This window comes from Erpetoichthys calabaricus, chromosome 3, assembly GCF_900747795.2.
Source record: "Erpetoichthys calabaricus chromosome 3, fErpCal1.3, whole genome shotgun sequence".
NCBI lineage: Eukaryota > Metazoa > Chordata > Cladistia > Polypteriformes > Polypteridae > Erpetoichthys > Erpetoichthys calabaricus.
In genome coordinates this window covers 276489212-276511635 of record NC_041396.2, presented here as the reverse complement: position 1 = coordinate 276511635, position 22424 = coordinate 276489212, and the positions used below count along the sequence as shown (strand labels likewise).

At 39.6% G+C, this 22424-nt stretch overlaps 1 protein-coding gene across 2 annotated transcripts in view; it reads left to right on the top strand.

Annotated features, from left to right (window-relative positions):
- shbg (sex hormone-binding globulin) overlaps positions 1-22424 on the top strand; it is a 48323-nt gene that overhangs the window by 9321 nt on the left and 16578 nt on the right. For both annotated transcript variants that reach the window (XM_028798368.2, XM_051925432.1), the window contains exon 2: positions 19795-19925. In XM_028798368.2, coding sequence (XP_028654201.2) covers positions 19795-19925 — 131 coding nt within the window. The remainder of the gene's footprint in view (positions 1-19794; positions 19926-22424) is intronic.

Below are 22424 nucleotides of genomic sequence, written 5' to 3'. Positions count from 1 at the left end.
CCTTTCAGTTGTTCCAGGAACAATTCAGGGAAATGGTAGCCAGAGCTTATCCCTGAATCCAGTGCAAGACTGACTGACAGAAATGGCATGAAGGTGAAAGTTCCTGTCACCAGAGGAGAGTTTGTATTTTAGTGAGTAATATTTACAAAAAACAAATCAATAAACAGGAAAGCAGTGTCCACATTTGGTTAAGAATTTTGTGTTGATTCCATAAGATAACAGATTTAAAAAAACACTCCATCCTCCAGTGTGACCATGAGCAAGTTCAGGGCCTGAACATTCAAGACTGGATTTTATGAGCCTTCTCTATTACTTGCCAGAAGAATCTATATCGTCACATGCATTCTATATAATATGCTACCGTGGCTGTTCGTTTGTCCGTCCAGGATTTTAAATCACCTGTAGCTCGCAAACCGTTTGACCTATTGACCTGAAATTTAGTACACATATACTGTACTACGTGATGTCTACTATCCGCTTTTGGGGTGATGATTTTTATTACTCTTTTCATTTTTATTTTATTTAATTGTAGAATCAGCTCTTGGCAGCGGGCAGCAGGGCTGCTGTGTGGCGCATGCGTACGCGCATCATTCTCATTCCCTACCACCTTCACCATCACTTCCCCTACCTCTTCATATCTTTAATCATTCTTGAGGCAGATTGAAGACTTAAGTGCCAGCTTAAGTGAAAAAATAAGAAAAACGTACTAAGTAATTCCAACACAAAAACTAACTTAATCAGTTTTAACGCGAAAAGATGCCGACGAAATAAGACAAGCAGCGGGAAGCTAGGGTGGGGAAAAAAAGAGCTGCTCAGGAAGCAAAAAGCGCATCAGCTTCTGAGCAAACGAATGGTAAACATACAGAGAAAAAGGATGAAAGCTAGGAATGCTCAAGTCAAGTGTGTTCACTGCACATTATCGCGCAGTACACCGTTACTGGTTTTAAATAATATGGCTAGGAGTTCATGAGGTTCCTATCTACACCTATTGACATAAAATGGGAAACATTCTTATTTCAGTTTATTTGCATTGCCCCACCTGCTTGGTATGGGCTTTTTCTACATGTAGATATGGGTGTACATGTGGTTGTCTGCCTTTTGCACTGACATGTAAGCACCCTTGTAAATGTATTACTTCCTGATAATTAAAATCACTAATTGTGTTCATGGGGTCTTTGAGCTTTTCAAATTATTAATGACTTTTTTGATAACTGTGTAAACTTGTGCCAGCAACAACAACAACAACAACATTTATTTATATAGCACATTTTCATACAAATAATGTAGCTCAAAGTGCTTTACATAATGAAGAAAAGAGAAATAAAAGACAAAGTAAGAATTAGAATAAGACAACACTAACAGGAACTCAATTCCAACAAAATAACAATGAACTTTTCTTTTATAGTGTTCTAAACAGTTTCATTTAGGCAAACAGTGGGTTATAATTAGCAAATTAGAGTTACTGTAGCTCATTCCTGCAGCTCCAGTATAAAAGCTCAACGAACAAAATTATCTGGCACTGGCAAAACAGGAGAGCAGCCATAGATGCAAAGAAGAACAAAAAAAGAAATTTATACCAGAGAGCTTAACCTGAAGCTGAAACAAACTTTAATTTTAGAAGAAGGAAGTAATTATCAGTTTTTTGTGACTACTATTAATAAATAAATCCATTTGTGTGTGTATACTGTAGCTTTGCAATTGGCCTTCACTGTAAATGCAGCAAAATAAACAAAAGGTTAATTGCCAAATTTAAAGAAGCCATGTTGCATTCATTTGAATGTTTAATGTGATAGGGTTGTTAAAAAATATAGCATGATGATATAAGAGTATGAAAAGGAACCGTTTAAAGTGAATGTGCATTCTAACAACTGAGTTTTTGCTCAATTTTTTTTCTGTTTAAGCCAACCTTCATTTCCAGCTGAACAGGTGCCTGTAAAAAAAATGAGAAATAACCATTTGATAATTGTGATTTGTGGGCCTAATTGTTTAGCATACATGCAGCTGATGTTGGGACAGTTCTTTCAGGTAGGGATCCTGGTTGATTAAAGCAGGCCTGACCCATCACTTTTAGGCAGAGACCATGACTGATTAGAGCAGGTCTACTGTGCACAAATTGGAAAAAAATACTATTTGGGTCTTAGACGAGCAGACTTAATAAATAACATGGTTCAGATGGTAGTTATCTATACCTGGCCAGTTTCATAAAAAGCTCACTGAATATGCAAAATACGTGGGGATTTATAATGGTGGGGGACCCTCTAGGAGCCAGACGCCATCTGTAAGAAGAATGCTGTCTGCATTCCACCGAAGTGGGCGTACAAACGTCAGCATTCTCTACTGAACAACTGGATGATGATTGTACTGCTCAAATGGCTCCTCTTCAGCCTGGATATGTATGTTGTGATAGATGGCCAGGAACCCTGCCCTGCCGGGACGCCTGGAGGACGGAGGGACCGGGAGAGTAGCACTGCTCTTCCCTGGGCACCTGGATGGTCCTTGATCCCTGGAGGACAGCACTTCCAGTACACCAGGAAGTGTTGACAGACCAGAGATGGTGTACGCCTGGAGTGCTTCCTGGTGCAAGGGTAGCACTTCCACCACACTGGGGAGTGCTGCTGGAAATTCATCATCAGGCACCTGGAGCACATCCAGGGCATTATAATACAATATAATACAATACAGTTTATTTTTGTATAGCCCAAAATCACACAGGAAGTGCCGCAATGGGCTTTAACAGGCCCTGCCTCTTGACAGCCCCCCAGCCTTGACTCTCTAAGAAGACAAGGAAAAACTCCCAAAAAAAAACCTTGTAGGAAAAAATGGAAGAAACCTTAGGAAAGGCAGTTCAAAGAGAGATCCCTTCCCAGGTAGGTTGGGGTGCAATGGGTGTCAAAAAGAAGGGGGTCAATACAATACAATACAATACAATACAATACAATACAATACAATACAATACACAGAATAGAATAAATCCTCAATACAGTATAGAAATAAAAATTTTAGAAGTATGGAGCAGAATTTAACAGTAGATGATATCACATAATAAGATTTGGATATGTTTAGAGTCCTGGAGACGTCATCCATCAAGCTGCCTCCCCAATTTGGCCATTCCACGACTGAAACAGCGCTGGGCCAGCCAATCCGATGAAAGGACCCCTCTTTCTCACGATTCCTGCGATCCTCCATCAGGGATGACTTTTCCTTAGGCAGGCAAAACAACTTGGCAGGTGGACCATGGCACCAAGTGCCACATTTGAGTACCGAGAAGAGAAACAGAATAGGTGAGGGTTAGTATCCAATTATAACTATCATATTACTTATTTTTAGTGCTAATGACTAACAACAGAGACACAGTCTGTACAGTTAATCAGCAGCTCTAGCCAGGATATGCTAAACTGAAGTAGTGAGTCTTCAGCCGGGATTTAAAAGCTGAGACCGAAGGGGCATCTCTTATAGTAGCAGGCAGACCATTCCACAGTTTAGGGGCCCTGTAACTAAAAGCTCGACCTCCCATTGTTATTTTATTAGTCCCTGGAACCATAAGCAGACCGGCATCTTGAGATCTTAATGTGCGCTCTGGTTTGTAAGTCATGATAAGTTCAGACATTATAAAAGGGGCCACCTCACTCCATTCGGGGAGACGGAGTCAGGTGGAAGTGGACAGAGCTTGCGAGAGAGGAGTGGAGGCGGCCGAAAGACCAAGGACTGCAACAGTGTGTAAATAGTTATTGTAAATAGTGTAATAAACGTGTGTGTTTTTTGGACATTGGTGTCGTGTCTGTCTGTGGCCTGGCTATCTATTACAATATATAAATGGTTATACTACATTGTATACTGGGAGTCGAAGCTGCATTTTAAAGCAAGTTAAATATTATATATATAGTACATAGTGTATGCAAAACAATGAAATTGTTATCTGGATGTCTCCTCAGAAAAGTTGAAAATAATACAATACCAACAAAGACATTCATACAGTGTCTTCTATTATGTTTGGGACAAAGACACATTTTTCCTTACCCCTGTGCTGCACAGCTTAAAATTACAAATTAAACAATCCAGACAGGACTAAAGTGCACATTGCCGACTTTCATTTAAGGGCATTTGCATACATTTCAGTCACAGCCTGTAGAAGCGACAACACTTTTTCCACATGGTCCCTTCATTTCAGGGCATCATAATGTTTGGGACAATTGGTGTCACAGGGGTTTGTGATTCCTCAGGTGTGTTTTATTGCTTCATATAATGATTGGGACACAAAAAGAAAAAGGAGAATTAAAGCAAATTGTATATACCTGAGCATAATTTGGAGCGCTACAGCAAAGGGTCTGAATACATATTAATTTGCATATACATTTGCAAACCATCCTGAAGACATTTTCACTGTCATTATGGGTTATTGAGTGTAGATTAATGGGGAAAAAATGGTAAATGTATCCATTTAAAATTAAACCTGCAACACTATAAGGTGTGAAGAAAGTGAAGGGGTCTGAATCCAACGTAAGTGACACTTTTCAATTTAGATTAAATCAGAAAATTAGTGAAACAAAGTAAGAATAAGATCATAGATAGTAAACTCCATGTGATTGAGAATAATGAAACACTGTGCTTCAGGACTTAGGATGGAATAGCAATATGATTTACATTAAATATTATAGAAAATGTATAAAACAAAATGATATCCATCCATCCATTTTCCAACCCACTGAATCCAAACACAGGGTCACGGGGGTCTGCTGGAGCCAATCCCAGCCAACACAGGGCACAAGGCAGTAACCAATCCCGGGCAGGGTGCCAACCCACCGCAGGACACACACAAACACTAGGGCCAATTTAGAATCGCCAATCCACCTAACCTGCATGTCTTTGGGCTGTGGGAGGAAATCGGAGTGCCCAGAGGAAACCCATGCAGACACGGGGAGAACACGCAAACTCCACGCAGGGAGGACCCGGGAAGCGAACCCGGGTCCCCAGGTCTCCCAACTGCAAGGCAGCAGCGCTACCCACTGCGCCACCCACAAAATGATATAATAAAACTAATTATATAACAAAATTATAAAACACCCCCGCGACCTGACCTCGGATAAGCGGAAGAGGATGGATGGATGGATGGATGGATGAATTATAAAACAACTGGTATTCATTTTAAGTATTTGTGTTTTTAGAAATGCTATGTCATATCAATTTGTACTCTGCTGAATCCAGATCAGGATTATGGGGGGTGCTGAGGCCTATCCCGGCTAGCAAAGGATGTAAGGGAGAGAACAAACCTTGGACAGGGCACCAGTCCATTGCAGGGCAACCACAAACACACACACCAAACACACACTTGGACCAATTTAGCTTTGCCAATTCACCTAACCTGAATGTCATTGGATGGTGGGAGCGCCCAGCCTGCTTATGCTAACTAGCAGACACAGCAAAGAGCCAACAACCAAAATATCGTTTAACTAAATATTTAATAGTCTTTCTTGAGAACACAAGTGACTTTTAAAAAAGAATTTTCCTTAGCTGGTGTCTCCCATCAAACAAGTTGGATGCAATAAGAAGAGAAAGAGAGAAAGCGAGAAAAACAGAGAGACACACTGGCTGCAGACTTACTGTAAAAGCAAGTGACAAGCAAACATTTTCAGGACAACAATGCTGAATTAGAAAGCCACTAATCCCACAAATAATCTTGTAGCTTTAGAACAGTGAAACACCTCTATGTATTAGCTGAAACATTTTGAAATTGTTAGTCTCATATTTTGATTGGAAAGCTGAGCCTTTATTGTGGGCTATCAAAGGCTGAAGAAGGAGCGTTTTTATTCCCGGCTGATGTATTTTTCCCAAGCAGAGTTTCTGCAGCTTTTTTGCTGTACAGACAGTAAACAGAGATGAAAAGTAGGATATCTATTTTAATGACATGAATGCATCAGTTTCATTCAGTGCATTTACATTGTGCTTTAATGATCAGGTTATTCACAGAAACCTGATTCCTAAAATGCCATGTAAACCCTTGGTCTCTGAGAAACTTAGTTAACAGAAGTAGATTTCTCTGTGATTTACCTCAATTATTTGGCCATGTACACCCTTAACTGGGTTACAGTTAAGGAGTTTATTGTCTGCTGCACTGTTTGTCTGCTCAGCTCTGAACAATCTTTCAGAAACCAAACGTGGAACCATCCACAAGATAAATTTCTGGTGGCAAAAACTCGGCAATTGCATTACTCTTTCCCCTGGCTGGAATAATCTGTGTCAGTATTTCATTGCTAAATTTATGCTGATGAGTTGAACGTACTGCACTGTGTTAAGTTTGGCAGCACAATCACAAGTGCAGTAGGATAACACATAAAAAAGTAATTGTTTAGTAGTTCAATTACTTTTTAAAGTAACGAGTAACTTAACTCAATACTTATTTTATTCAAGTAAGAAAACCTACGTTATTATTATTGGAGCAGCAGCACTCACTATAAGACAAAAATCACATGTATTGGTGCGCTGCTCCTTGCAGAGCTCAATTGCACAGCCAAGTAGATAAGAGTGTGCTGCATGCAATCCAGTAACAGAAAAAATACTATTAAGTTGTCAGTGTAGGTTTAATACTTTTATTTAATTTAGATATGCTGAAACAGTGTAATCAGGAGGCACTGTGCCTAGTGTTCATATGTCGCAGCTGTGGAAGCTCAGTTTAAGGATATGAAAATGGAATGAATGTTATTTATTTGACGGCACATAAAGAACTAAACATATTTATAAAATACAAGAAAATGATCACAGGCTTCATGCTCACTTTTGGATTCAGTGTGGCCAATGATGACATTTACCCTTTTATGTGCTGTTTAATTACGTCAGCAAGTTTTGTAGAACTCCAGAAGATTACTTGTGCATGTAAATGTGCACCCCGATTTCAGCCTTAACTGGGTTACTCACCTTATTCCAGTTTTGTGTGTGCATGTAAATGTAATTACTGTCAGATATATGGGGGGATTTGGGAGAGAAGTGATTCCTGGGTAAAATTCTTATTTCACCTGAGAGTAAGGTTTCTATATAGTCTAGATTGCAATTGCTCCTACAATGCTGAAATGTATAAGGACAAACAACAAGTTTCATCTTTACTTTTAAGATAATAATAGTTTCATGTTTACTTTAAAGATAATAATAATAATTTTTATTTAGTTATTTAAATAGCACTTTGCAAGCAAACTGCATAACATGCCTCACAATGTAACACAAAAACAAAAATCAACAATAATATAAAAGTCAATAAAAATAAAATAAAAAACAGTTAAGTTTCCCCAAAATTAAAACACAATGAAACTTAAAGCTTAAAAAATGAGGTAACCTAATATAAAATTACACATTACAAATACAAAAGGAAAGTCTATACAAGTATATTTTAGCATGACTTAAAAACAAGGAACAAAGCATATGATCTAATGCTAAAAGGAAGGATATTTGAGAGTTTGGGGCTTAACAGCAAAAATCCTATCAACCTTCTCTGTAACTTAGATCTGGGAACTGCCAACTGAGCTTGAGTGATCTGTGAATCTCATAAGAGCTTTAACGCCATAATCTGGAGTTCAACCATGTTGAGCCTTGTATGCACAGAAATTAATAAAATCCTTAAATCAATTCTAAATCTCATTGGCAACCAGTGTAGGGACACAAGCATAGGAGTAACATGGGCAGTAGGTATTATCTTAGTAAGCAATCTAAAAACAGAATTGTGAACATGTTAGAGGTCATGTCACGTTTGAAGAATTTGACAAGGAAAATTATGGCGTGATGATATAAAGGCATATATGATCCTTCATGTTCCACAAACTTAGCTTTTGCAATGTTTCAAAGTATTTCCAAAAAGAAGACTATTTTTTTAATTTGCTTAATATTAAAAATTTAGATCTATTGCTCCAATTTTTATTGCCCATGGTTAAAGAGAATACGTCTGCTCCCAAGCATACCACTGAATTGCTTAGCAACATGAACTAGATCCATATCCCAAGAGTTTGTTTATGTGTCTGGGTTCCAGTCCGTCAAGACCTCTGCTTTCTACCGCTATCCAACTCACATTGCACCTAGCCCCTATTCCTCCTAAATTTGGTGGGCCTACAGGAGGGCAGTCCCACATCATGATTTTGGACTATGACCGACTAGGCCCCATGGCAATCCCGGTCGCTTGGCACTCACCTGCAAGCACCCTGCCCAGGCCTGGCACAAGGTGGAGGCCCCAGTAACCCCATATCAGGCGGGTTATTATTTTTAAATTTGTATGCAGAGTTTCTTTGCAACCTTTGTTGATTTTCATAAAGTGTTCGACTCAGTTGATCAAGCTGCCCCGTGGGACATCCTGAGACTTTGTGGGATCCCCCTGAAGTTGCTGGATATCATGGCCGGCCTGTACACTGGTAACGTGAGTGCTGTGCAGAGTGGAGGCAGAACCTCTGCGTTTTCCCCAGTTGATTCTGGGGTTCATCTGGAGTGTGTTTTTGCTCCTACTCTGTTCAATGCTTGGGTGTTGGGCAAGACATGGGGTCCAGTGGCTGTGGGGCATCTGTTGGTGAGGAAAGATTCACTGATCTTGACTTTGCCAACGATGCTGTGGTCTTCACAGAGTCAATGGGGTGATTTCCCAAGGGTGATCTGGTTCACAGAATCCTCATTGTTCTGGGCCCAAGCAGCTGGACCAGACCAAGGTGACACCCACGTAACACCTGTCTGTGGCAGATAGATGGTCATGTCTGAGTAGTTGGACTGGAATGTATACCTGACTGGGGGGTTTCCAACTGGGATCCCGAGCAGTTTCATCATGTGGTGGGTGTGGCAATGCACTGTACCAGTGCATGCTCCCTAACCTAACATGACCTGTAGGCCTTCATCATTAGGGGCTGTGAATCAGTCTTTGTCTGACCCCCTCACCATGGATCAATTTGCCTTGAGAGACTCTGCCAGGAGCTTCTGCTACAGACAACATACAACCTCATTTACAAAAAAGTTTGGGACATTGTGTAAATTATAAATAAAAACAGAATGTGATGACTTGCAAATCATGTAAACCATATATTGTATTTTGAAAAGTACATGCTCCTTTTGTTTTTTGAACAAGTTTCAAAAAAGTTGGGACAGGGCATGTTTACCACTGTGTTGCATAACCTCTTCTTTTAATAACACTCTGTAAATGTTTGGGAACTGAGGAGAACAATTAGTATAGTTTTGAAAGTGAAATGTCCCATTCTTACCTAATATAGGATTTCAGCTACTCAGCAGTTTGCGCTCTCTTTCAAAATGCACCAAATGTTTTCAATGGGTGACGTGTCTGGACTGCAGGCAGGCCAGTTTAGCACCCAGACCCTTTTACTAGGGAGACATGCTGTTGTAATATGCAGAATGCAGTTTGAATCATCATCTGGATGGCAGTGTATGTTGTTCCAAAACCTTATATATCGTTCAGCATTACTGACAGCACACAAGTTTTCCAGTCTTGTGTGCCCCCATCCCAGCTTTTTTGAAATGTGTTGCTGACATCAAATTCAAAATGAGCACATACTTTTCATAAAACAATAACATTTCTCAGTTTTGAGATTTGTTACACTGGCTTTGTTCTATTAGAGTAAATATGGGTTTAAACAATTTGCAAATCATTACCTCCTGTTTTATTTAAATTTTACACAGAGTTCCAACATATTTGTAAAATGGTTTTGTAGCTCTCAGGGTCACAGTGGCACACAAATCTCTCCATACACGAACAAGTGGCTGTAATGGCTGACACACCTTTTCAATGTTGCATGGTTGTTGGGAGCACTGTGCCTTGAATGGCAGACATGAGTGGTAGTCTCCATTTTAAAGGTAGCCCTAGAATTGCATCACTGCTTTTTGCAAACAATATGGTGTTGTTGGCTTCATCAAGCTGTAACTCGAGCATATATTGGAGTGTAAAGCAGCAGGGATGAGGATCAGCACCTCCAAATCTGGGTCCATGGTCCTCAGTAGGAAAAATCTGGACTATTCTGTCTGAATGGGAGGAAAGTTACTGCTTCAACTGGAAGAGTTAAAGTACCTTGGGGTCTTGTTCATGAGCAAGTGGAAAAGGGATGGTGAGATCAACAGACAGATCATTAGCTATACTGATCCATAGTGGTGAAGAAGAAGCTGAGCTAGAAGGCAAAGCTCTAAATTTACCAGTTGATCTACGTCCCTACTCTCACCTAGGGTCATGAGCTTTGGGTTATGACCGAAACAACAAGATTGTAAATACAAGCGGCCAAAATGAGCTTTCTCTAGAGGTTGGCTGGGCTTTCCCATAGAGACAGGTGAGAAGCACAGACATCTACAAGATGTTCAGAGTAGAGCTGCTGAGGTGGTTCAGACATTGATACAGATGCCTCCTGGATGTATCCCTGTGGAGGGTTTAAGAGCACATCCAGCTGATAAGAGACTGCAGGGAAGGCCCAGGTCTCACTGGGAAGATTATATCTCCCAGATAGCCTGGGAACATCTTGTGGCTGGGGAAAGGGACATATTGGCTTCACTGCTAAGACTGTTGCCCTTGCAACCCAGTCTTATGTTACTGTTGGAAATGTAATGAATGAATGAATAACTGAATGAAAGAACTGGATCAGTAATGAAAATATCTGTTTTATCAGCATTTAGCCATAAAAATTATGATACATCTATATATGTATTTCAGCAATGTAATCCTGCAACACAGCAAAGTCTAATAAAATCATTTGAAAGAAAGGTGTAACTGAACATATGTTCCACATCATATGTGGAATTTATACTATGCCATCCTGTGACATGGCTGAGTGACCACTGATTAAAACACCAGAAGTGTCCACAACTAATGACAATAGTGTTCTGAACCACTGGCTCATGAAACTTAAAAGGGTGGTAGGCCTCAATTCTCAAAACTTCAGACATCTCCAACCAAATCTAAAAAGCACAATTTAGGCCTCATCAGCAAAAGCAAGGTTGGCACCCAAAACTTGGGAAGCAGGTCTATCAACATGAACAGCCAAACATAGTTAAGGCTTAAGTTTATTAAAAATGGAGTGGAGAACCATGAAACCCCTGGCTTACTGAGAAATGCAACATTTATTTATTTAAAAAAAAATTAATAAAATGTTTCAAACAAAACCAAAACAAGAGGAAGAAAATCAAAATTGAAGGGAAACTTAAAAGTGAACAAACCTGTGATTCAAAAATCAAAATCCAGGAACTGATATGATTTGGAATCTTTAATTATTTTGTATATGTTTTTCTCGATCATTTTGAATTATCTATCACATGTTTTGGGTTTTCTGAGATCCTGAACTTTGATGTTTATTTTTCATATTCCAATAATTTTGGCCATCATTTTATTTTCTTAGCAGTCACCATTATTTTCAACACTCTTTGTTAGGACGGCTGCCAGTTCTTCTAAAGGCATGTCCTCTGAGGTCACAAGCTGAAAGTAGTTAATGCAATGGATGTTGAAAGTTAATTTACTCATCTCTGTTGTGGATTGAAAAACATTTTTTCCTTTTGCAGAGTTTTTATTTTGTTTTGTGGCTATGGCTTTGACCTTTTGTTATGGATTTTGTTCTCTTATCTTTGATTTATCAATCAAGTCTTTATCAAATCTTTTTCATCTCTCTGTTTTGACTTGTTTCTGTCCTTTCAGTCTTCTCCTGGTCTTCTCTAAAAACCTAGTCAGCTTACTGATACAACAGGAACAAGAACCAAAGATTCAAGAACCAGAAGAATAAAACAAAACATTTTCAAAACAATACAAATATGAGAGTTGTATAGCACAAGTGAGAGAAACCTAACGCCACAGCAATTTATAGGGACCTCTCTGTCCTTATGTTACACATATAATAAACAAGGATAATAACTAACAGATTCAACAAGAGGTACAAAATGATTAATAAACATGACATTAATTAAAGAATACTGCAATACATAATGAAATGAAACAAAAACATACTCAATAACATAAAGGACAAAATAATTATTAAATCAACAACAAAGTAAATGAATAAAAACAAAAGAAAATACATGGATTCCTGATGAGCATAACCAAAAATGTTCAATTCGTACAAATAGGAGCTGAGCCACTCTAGAGCTGATCCAGATAAACCAGCCCAGTGTCTCAATCTATTTAATTAAACATTATAGTCAAAATGGTATAAAACGTTGTGCTTAAACTGAGTAACACTTTCACAGAATAATCATTACTCTTGGTTATTATTACTCCTGATAGGGCAGTTTCTATACCTGATTGAAATTTTTCAAAAACATATCTGCTAAACATTGTTCTGCTATCACCTTATCAAGGATTTTAGAAGTGAAAGGTAGCCTAGAGGTAGGTCTAAAGTTATTTGTGATGCCTTGAGATGTGAATGGAGGTTGTCTTACGATAATGAATAACTAAAATACAATAAACTGCAGTATTCATGACCAACGGACATAATGACATCTTTAAAAAAACACATAGGTAAAGCACTTATGAGGCTGGAGTCAGTTTTCATTTGACGCACAATCTCCAAAATTTCCCACATAGAAACTGGTGAAAAGCTAGACAAGATGTTAAGACTAGGGTATGGTACATTGTCATAAGGTATGTAGTGAATAGTCATGAACTAATGTTGTCAATATTTTCCCTAAAATGTCTATAAATCCCTCAGAATCAGCAATAGACACCATTTGACATGTAGTTCACAAGACTATTAACTGTGGTAAACCTAAACCTATGTGATGATTTGAAACTATTAAGTAGAGAAAAGCCAAGCAAAATGACACCTTTTATTGGCTAACTAAAAAGATTACAATATGCAAGCTTTCGAGGCAATTCAGGCCCCTTCTTCAGGCAAGATGTAATCAATTGATTATATATTTATATGAAGTTAAAATATGTTTCAAATGATCGTAATGAAAACTCAGTTGCATAAGTCTTCCGACCCATATACAGCCTTTTTAAATTTGCAAAGTCCTACTTCTTACAAGGGGATTTCTTTGCAACTGAATTGGACATGGTTTTAAAACAACCCAAATTATGCAGGAACATCTGTGTTGCCATGTTTAATGTGGAAAATGGCACATCTCCATGCCTACAGAAAAGATGCAAAACATGTGCCCACATCTATGATACAGACTGTATAGTTATACCACACTGCCGACTTGATCATCACATACTGTAAAGGGATCATATTCCTGCAGATCATCTAATGTAGTCTACCTAATTTTCTGCATGAAATGTCCTGAAACTGGACAAACACTCCGCCAGAGAATGAATTTACACAGGTTCCACATTAAACATGGCAACACAGATGTTCTTGTAGCGGCCCACTTCAACAGCCATGGACACTGTGAGAGGGACTTTAAAGTCACAGTGCTTATGGGCAACTTCAAAACACAGCAAGAGAGAAAAGAATGGGAAGTTAAACTCATGCTAAAATTTAATACTTTACAACATTGATTGAATAGAGACAAGAGTTTTATGGCCAGATATGAGGAGTGTTTACATCTCTCAGAATGACAGACAACCTGTCTACAGACCCACATTGTTTTGAAAAAACTCATTACAAACTTCAAAAGACTTTGTTGGACAGTAATCTTATCCAGAGATCTTGACAATACATTGTTCTTTTCTCTCTTGTTAAATTAACCCTAGCCTGAATGAATCTATTAATTTTTTACATTTAAAATTTCTCATTTAAAGATTTACCAATGTTGTTTCTTGTCCTAGAGTGTGTATATAAACACAGGGAACTCCAGTTTCTGTATTACATCTTGCCTGAAGAAGGGGCCTGAGTTGCCTCGAAAGCTTGCATATTGTAATCTTTTTAGTTAGCCAATAAAAGGTGTCATTTTGCTTGCCTTTTCTCTACAGTTAATTATAAGAATTAGTTCTTTAAAAAAATAAAATCTAACAATAATAATATTGCTACATTTAGAGCAGTTCTTGAAAACAGCTGCAATGTCTGCCTTATAACCACTGGTCCAAAGCTTATCAAGATAATTCTAATCAAGAGCACGTCATTCAGGCATTTGTCCATACCTGCCATTGCTGAAAACATGTTTCTGAAAAAAAAAAAAAGTTCCAGTTAAAAGAGGTTAAAATTATTTTAAATACAGGTGTTATTTGACATTGATCTCATATTTTAAAATGAAATCTTCACTATTTCACCCTGCAACAATTCTTTTCTATGCTGGACTGGTATTGTAATTTTGACATAACCAAAATGAATGTACCTAGTTTTAAAACTATGTTGACTGATAAGCTGATCACTGATAATTTGATGAATAAGGAAATACATTTGAATGTGTTTTCACATACACCTGCAGAGTCTTTCTCATCCAAGTTCTATGGAAAAACATTTAGAGAAACAGGATGAAGGGTGCAAAGTCAAATAACCTTCCTTTGCTTCTGGACTCAGCCAAAAAGACTTTGGACCAACCGAAGACATGAGATACTGTGACTGCCCTTCCTCTTTGGACCTTTACGTCATTATTTACTACGTTACAATCTGAATATATAGCTGCCTCATCTGGTCCCCCATTGTCTAGAGTGCTTCTATGACAGTTCACATGCTCGGCTTCTCTGACACCTCTCTTTAAAAATCCTGCTGACTATGCCAATTGTGGAAGTTTTCCAAAGAGAAAAAGCTTAAGAGCCATGTTTAATTGTTTTTCCAAAGCAAAATAATGGTAAGCATGACACCAGAGTGTCTTGTGCCTGGCTGGTCTTTAGTGTCTGATGGCATCTTACAAACACAGAAATTTTTATGACATAGGTACCAGTGGAGATTGAAGCACACATGGATGACATCACACATCTTCAGTTGGTCCATGTTTTTTTTGGCTAAAAGTAAAAGAGGTACAAAAAAATTATTAACTTTTATTAAGTTATCAACTGCAGTTTTCTGAAAGCACACAAAGCATTGGTTTCACACAGAAATCAACATAAAATGTCTGTTGCTGCATGCCGTGGATGCCAGTTCACCAGGATTGTGCAGCAGGCTGGCTGCCAGGCTGCTTTCAGGTGGCGGTCATGGTTGTGTGGTGGGGATGGCAGTAGCAGTCACGGTCACAGTGCATTACAATCCTGTTTCTACCTCTTGTCATTGTAAGTGGCAGTCCTCCCAGATGAACATTGCCATACGCACATCATTTACATGCACCTGTTCAGCACCACAATCAGCTGGGGACCAATCAGCTGATGTTGGTACCTCACATTTGTTTTCGATGAATTGTATCAAAATCAGAGTCAGACAAATCAGAGTCCAATTCAGTGATAATATGCAAAACGTTGTCAACTAGAATATTTTGCTTTAATACATTTGTTTTTATCTCTTGGCAAATGTCGATGCCATTTTTGCTGTTTTTTGCTCCTTGCTACTCACACTACTCACAGGGAATTTCAGTCAAACCAATGAAGCTAGCTTTCCTCCTAGCAAAGACAGTCCAATTAAAACATAAGAATGGGTTTTATCATCATTCACAGTTGATTACCACCATCAACCCCTCCTTTTGAGAAAAGTCTACATCTTCCCTGAAAGAGTTAAGATGATGACAACATTTACTGTATAAAATATTATAAGATTTATCCAAAAACAAAACGTATGTCAGTGTTTAAGAAGATTATGAGAAAATAGTAGGAAGTGTTTTAGACATTAGAAAAAAGTTATGAAAATGCTATATGTTGTCGAGATGGAAGTGATTCTACTGCTCTATACCAAGAGTGGGCAATATCATATTCTATTATTTGAAATTGATCTGGCGTCAGGCTTGTCACTGATAGCAGTCACTAGATATCTGATAAATGAATTTTAAATTTACTGACGAATTGCAATGCATGCACACCAACGTGCCGGCTTGTCAAGGCTGCATTTCCAACAGGCTGCAAACTTGGATGGAGTCGTGAAGAGGAACGAAAGGCTCCCTTATGTCTGTACCACCTGAAATAGTACGAGACACTGAGAAAATAAAAGTGGAATGTGTTAAATACTCCTGTAATCAGCTACTTTCACTGTGATTGTGATTGCCTAAGCAACTCAGCTATGCTTTACCACAGGAGCTGTTTGTCCACAGACAGAGAGGGCGACATGCCGGCATGAGAGTAAAAGCAAAGCGAAAAGGTTTTAGAACCGGTTGACCATCTATTGTAATGGGAAATGTTTGATCGCTCTTAAATAAGATGGATAAACTGCCTGCACTTATAGCACACTTATAGTGCCCTTTATGGGGAACTGGCTTAAACCTGATATACTGTACCTGACACTTTTTTAATGCTGCAAGAAGATGGAAACAGTGCGGAGTGGAAAAAAGACAGAAGGGAAACTGGTCATCTACATGAATGAGGAATGTTGTAAAAGGGAGCATGTTACAATTAAAACCATAATTTGTAATTTCAGGATTGAAATTTCTGGTGTTGAAATTCATTCACTTTATTTGAACAGGGAGATAATTTGCCTTATCCTTATTAATTTTTGTATCTCTCCCTCTGCAAATGGGGACATAATAACAGAAATGATACATTCTGTCACCAACACATTAATGATGACTTACTCTGACCCTGCAGTTATAATATAGTATATGTTAACTTTGTAATGAATGATGACACATTTCTATCAGTTTGTGTCTTGTTCCACTCGAGGAAATAAGAAGCTGGACCTGTGTTATTCAAACATTAAAGTGTTAAAAGTGTAATCTACTTGCTCCTTTAGGCAAATCTGACCACAATCTGATTAATTTTATTCTACAAGCCCATTTTTACACAGCAACCTGTTACCACAAGAATAGTAGGGAAGTAGAGCCTAGAGGCTGAAATGGCACTGAATGGCTGCTTCCAAATGACAGACTGGGAAAAGATGTGTGAGTCAAATGAAGACAATATTGAGGAATCATGCCACGGCATCTCAGACTATATTAATTTCTGTATCGACACAGTGGTACCTAAAAAGACAGCGTGTTGCTTTCCAAACAACAAGCCCTGGATTACTAAGGAGCTAAAAGGACTCCTGAAAGAGAAAAAGAGAAAAGCATTCAAATCCAGTGACAAAGAGTCTTTTTCGTAGATTTCTCTCCCGCTTCCACCTTCTTCAGACGACCATCTTCTCCACACAATCCCTACTACATCAACAACTCCTACCATGTCAACTGGAATGGCCAGTGACAAGTACTGTACACCTCTGACCATCAGTGTGGACTGTCAGTAACGGATGGCCAAGTAAGGAGACAATTGAGGAAGCTACATTGAAAAAGCTGTGGGACCAGATGGTGTCAGTCCTTTAGTTCTTAAGGCCTGTGCTGACCGACTTTGTGGTGTTCTCTGTCGCCTGTTCAGTCAGTCTCTAATGCTTTAGAAAGTGCCATTGCTGTGGAAAACATCCTGCATTATTCCTGTTCCAAAGAAGGCAGATATCTCTTCAAGCCAGAGGCACTTATGTCTCATGGTATGAAGAGTTTTGAGAGACTGGTCCTGGACTATATATGAGTCCTCTTGTGGTAGACCACCTGGACCCACTGCAATTTATCTGTCAGACAAACATTGGAGTGGAGAATGCAAATATCTATCTGCTCCACACGGCTTATTTTCACTTGGACAAAGCTGACAGCACTGTGAGGATTATGTTTTGTGATTTCTCCAGGACCTTCGATACCATCCAGTCATCCCTGTTAAGGGGTAAACTCAGAGATATACAGGTGGATGAGCCTATGGCGTCCTAGATAATGGATTGTATGTTGTGCAGACTGCATTTGTTAAATTCAAAGACTGTAAGCCTCATGTACAAACAGTGAGTACAAATAAAAATGTTGCATACACCCGCTTCCACGCTCACTCCGAGATGTATAAAAACTAAACTTGGCGTAAAGCCATGCACATTTTCACAGCAGCCTCACACCATGCATACACTTTTCTGCTCAGTTTTGCAAACTGGCAGCACCCAGCATCAATGCAGTGCTACTGTTTCTATGGCCCTTCTTTTTTAGATTCACATCAATGATGCGGGCTGCATCAAAAGCATTGAACTTAACTGCATATTGTTTACAAATTTAAGGCACTTGATTGTAATCATTCTGTAACAATATAATGGTGCACGGAATGGACAAACTGTTCCAAATACCATAGCTGCTTTTGTGTTGTTACTCTTATTGCATCACTAAGAGTGTTTTAACCTGTTTATTGTATTTGTGTGTGGTATCACAGCTTCACAGGTTGTGTGGACAGCACAGAAAATTATCAGGATGCAGCTTCCAGCCCTGGAGGACATTTATAGCACATGGTACTTCAGGAAAGCCACCAGCATCTGCATGGATTCCACTCACCCATGCACACAGTCTATTTGAACTTCTCCCATCTGGCAAATGCTTCAGAGCCTTTCTTGCATGGACATTGAGGTTCAGAAACAGTTTCATCCCAAGAGCTATAAACATTCACAATTAGACCATCAAGTTCTCCTGGTAGAACTGTTTGCACTTATAATTACAATTACCTCACTCTAAACTTGCATTACAATTGTAATATTGCACAACCTGAGCAACTTTATGAACCATTTACACCATCTGTACTATATGTACATGTATATTACTTATGCTTTCATATTGTATATTTTTCATTGTTTATTATATTATTATTACTATTTTGTATCATTTTATAGGAAAATAAGCTTATGGAGTAGTTGCATATTGAATCTTATTGTGCCATACAATGACAATAAAGGAATTCAATTTAGTTAAATATAGTTCAATAGAAGAGAGAGTGTGTATATTAACAGATGATTATGACTGGCTTCTAAGTTGATTTAGATCTCCAATAGCTATCCTCTTGGAACTGTGTGCTGTTAGAATATTAGAATGTATACTTGATTTCATTTTTATTATGAAATTCATTAAAAAATGTATATTACAGTATACAGGTAAATTGTTAACATTGGGTTATAATAAGGGCTGCAGTTTTCACCTACTGACGTTAAACATATCTGCATGGGTCATAAACATGTCTTGCTCTATAGATGCACTGCCAACAGAAAATTAAAAACATGAACAATAAAATAGCACATACAGTAAAATATATATGCAGTTCCTAGAGTATTAAGGCTACATTTGAGTATATTTGGATATTTATTTTTAATCTGAATATTCTAACATTAGTTTTTGTCTAACTTGACAGCCCTAATCATGACAGTAGTGTAACTGTGTACTTAAGGTTTCATATTGAGCTCCTTAGTCCCTTTAACTTTATGAAAACCGAAATGACCACAAACAATTGCTTTAAATGTTGCTAAGATATTCTAAGTTAGAGTCTGAGTGGTCTCCCCAGTTTGTCAGATTTCATGTTTTATTTAGATGCAAAGCAAGCAAACTGAAAACCAACAAGTCTGGAGTCTCAATCAGTTTTGCAGTTATCACACAATCTAAGTTAGCCTGGTCTGTTGGTTCACTTTACATCTCATTATTGCTTAGCAGATAGTTTAATACAAAATGAAACAATTAAAATTCAAGTCAGTTAAAATCAAGACAACATAGCACGCTCCATTAGCATTTGTCATTGGTTGGAACAAAAACCTACAGTCACTCCATCTCTCAGGAACTGAGTCCGATACCCCTGTTAAAGGTCATCCAATCAGATTGTTGGGATTATGCTTTTAAATGATAAAATCTGACATAAATGTTGTAAGTCACCTTGGATAAAGGCATCAGCTAAATATTGAAATGTAAAGGTAAATGTAATAATCATGGCACATTTGGTATTGAGACTGGCAAGAATGGTAAGGGGGATGAGGTCTGATATAAGTTCTTAAAATCTTAACCCTTTTTTCTCTCTTTTACAAGGTGAGCCAATGCCTTCTCGACAACACTCCTGGAGCAGGACCTGAACTGCTCAACCTTGGACGCACCTGGGAGACAGAGAAGCCTTTTGTCACAATAACAGCCAACATGTCAACTATCACCTCTCTCGATGGGTACTGTTTTACTTCTTATACTGTGCTAATCAAATAAAAAATAAGGGAACAGAATCATTTACAAAATGAACACAGTAATACAAAGACCAAGCAGAGTTAAACAGAGTTAACGTTTCTGAAATCAGGTAGGAAATCGTTATAAATGGCAGACAGATTTAGGTCAGCATCTGCCTGGCCCAAAATAAAAAGTGGTACTATCTTAATATTAAGCTTAGTTCCTCAAGGCTCTGGATGTTGTAGGACTGTCTTGGCTGACACGCCTCTGCAACATCGCATGGACATCAGGGACAGTGCCTCTGGATTGGCAGACCGGGGAGGTGGTCCCCCTCTTTAAGAAGGGGGATCGGAGGGTGTGTTCCAACTACAGAGGGATCACACTCCTCAGCCTCCCTGGAAAAGTCTATTCAGGGGTCCTGGAGAGGAGGGTCCGTCGGATAGTCGAGCCTCGGATTCAGGAGGAACAGTGTGGTTTTCGTCCTGGTCGCGGAACAGTGGACCAGCTCTATACCCTTAGCAGGGTCCTGGAGGGTGCATGGGAGTTTGCCCAACCAGTCTACATGTGTTTTGTGGACTTAGAAAAGGCATTCGACCGTGTCCCTCGGGGAATCCTGTGGGGGGTACTCCGAGAGTATGGGGTACCGGACCCCCTGATAAGAGCTGTTCGGTCCCTGTACGATCAGTGCCAGAGCTTGGTCCGCATTGCCGGCAGTAAGTCGAACCCGTTTCCAGTGAGAGTTGGACTCCGCCAGGGCTGCCCTTTGTCACCGATTCTGTTCATAACTTTTATGGACAGAATTTCTAGGCGCAGCCAGGGTGTTGAGGGGGTCCGGTTTGGTGGGCTCAGGATTGGGTCACTGCTTTTTGCAGATGATGTTGTCCTGTTTGCTTCATCAGGCCGTGATCTTCAGCTCTCTCTGGATCGGTTCGCAGCCGAGTGTGAAGCGGCTGGGATGAGAATCAGCACCTCCAAATCCGAGACCATGGTCCTCAACCGGAAAAGGGTGGAGTGCCCTCTCAGGGTTGGTAGCGAGATCCTGCCCCAAGTGGAGGAGTTCAAGTATCTCGGGGTCTTGTTCACGAGTGAGGGAAGAATGGAGCGTGCGATCGACAGGCAGATCGGTGCGGCATCCACAGTAATGCGGGCGTTGCATCGGTCTGTCGTGGTGAAAAAGGAGCTGAGCCGCAAGGCGAAGCTCTCAATTTACCAGTCGATCTATGTTCCTACCCTCACCTATGGTCATGAGCTATGGGTAGTGACCGAAAGAACGAGATCGCGAATACAAGCGGCTGAAATGAGTTTCCTCCGCAGGGTGTCTGGGCTTTCCCTTAAAGATAGGGTGAGAAGCTCAGTCATCCGGGAGGGGCTCAGAGTAGAGCCGCTGCTCCTCCGCATCGAGAGGAGTCAGATGAGGTGGCTCGGGCATCTGATCAGGATGCCTCCTGGACGCCTCCCTGGTGAGGTGTTCCAGGCACGTCCAACCGGGAGGAGGCCCCGGGGAAGACCCAGGACACGCTGGAGGGACTATGTCTCTCGACTGGCCTGGGAACGCCTTGGGATTCTCCTGGAAGAGCTAGAAGAAGTGGCCGGGGAGAGGGAAGTCTGGGCATCTCTGCTCAAGCTGCTGCCCCCGCGACCCGACCTCGGATAAGCGGGAGACAATGGATGGATGGATGGAAGCAAAAGGAATTATGTTTTAAGGTGTTTTATCTGTTACTTCTGGAAGAGGCACCTTCTTTGAACACAATGACCGAATAGCAAAAACAGAATTCAGGTTTACATTCACAATGTGTAGGCAATGTTAGCAGAGCAGTATAATAGTAAGACAAGGAGACACCAAATAACTGCCATGAACAAGAAGTACTTCCAGAAGGCACATAAACTTTATGGTAGCATGCTAAAGACCATACAAGGTTAAACCCCACTATCATGGGCACTAAAATCATTATGGTTGTATACATTAAGGCCATACAATTCTTATGCTTAGTGGGCTGAGCACTTTAAGTAGTGCAGCTTGGAAAAAGGGTAGAATGAATTCAACATCCATCAGGAGGCAACATCATCTGGATGGCCACTTGTGCTTTGAAATGACTTCCAACACTTGAGGTGGCCCCAGATGACAATTAAAAAGCTCCACCAACAGAAAAAGAGAAATGAGGCAGAAGATGAAGACTGAGAAACAGATTTAAAAGATATAGGTGATCCCCTATAGAATTCTTTCTGTTCATAAGTGACAGTACAGATGAGCAAGAAAACATGTCCAGCAATGCTCATTGAAACCTAATTCTAAGATCCTCATATGGCCCGAGGTCAGTCGTGGCAAGGTGCTGGATTTCTTTGTATTTATTCTGTACAATAATTTAATAGCCTGACACAGAAATGTTGATCAACAAAACCTTTATGTGAAACATCTAATGGAATGCAGATCATGAGTGAAAAACGCTTCAGCTTCTCAGGTGATTGTGTTTTTTTAACAAAATACCTGTGGTGACAAATCCTTT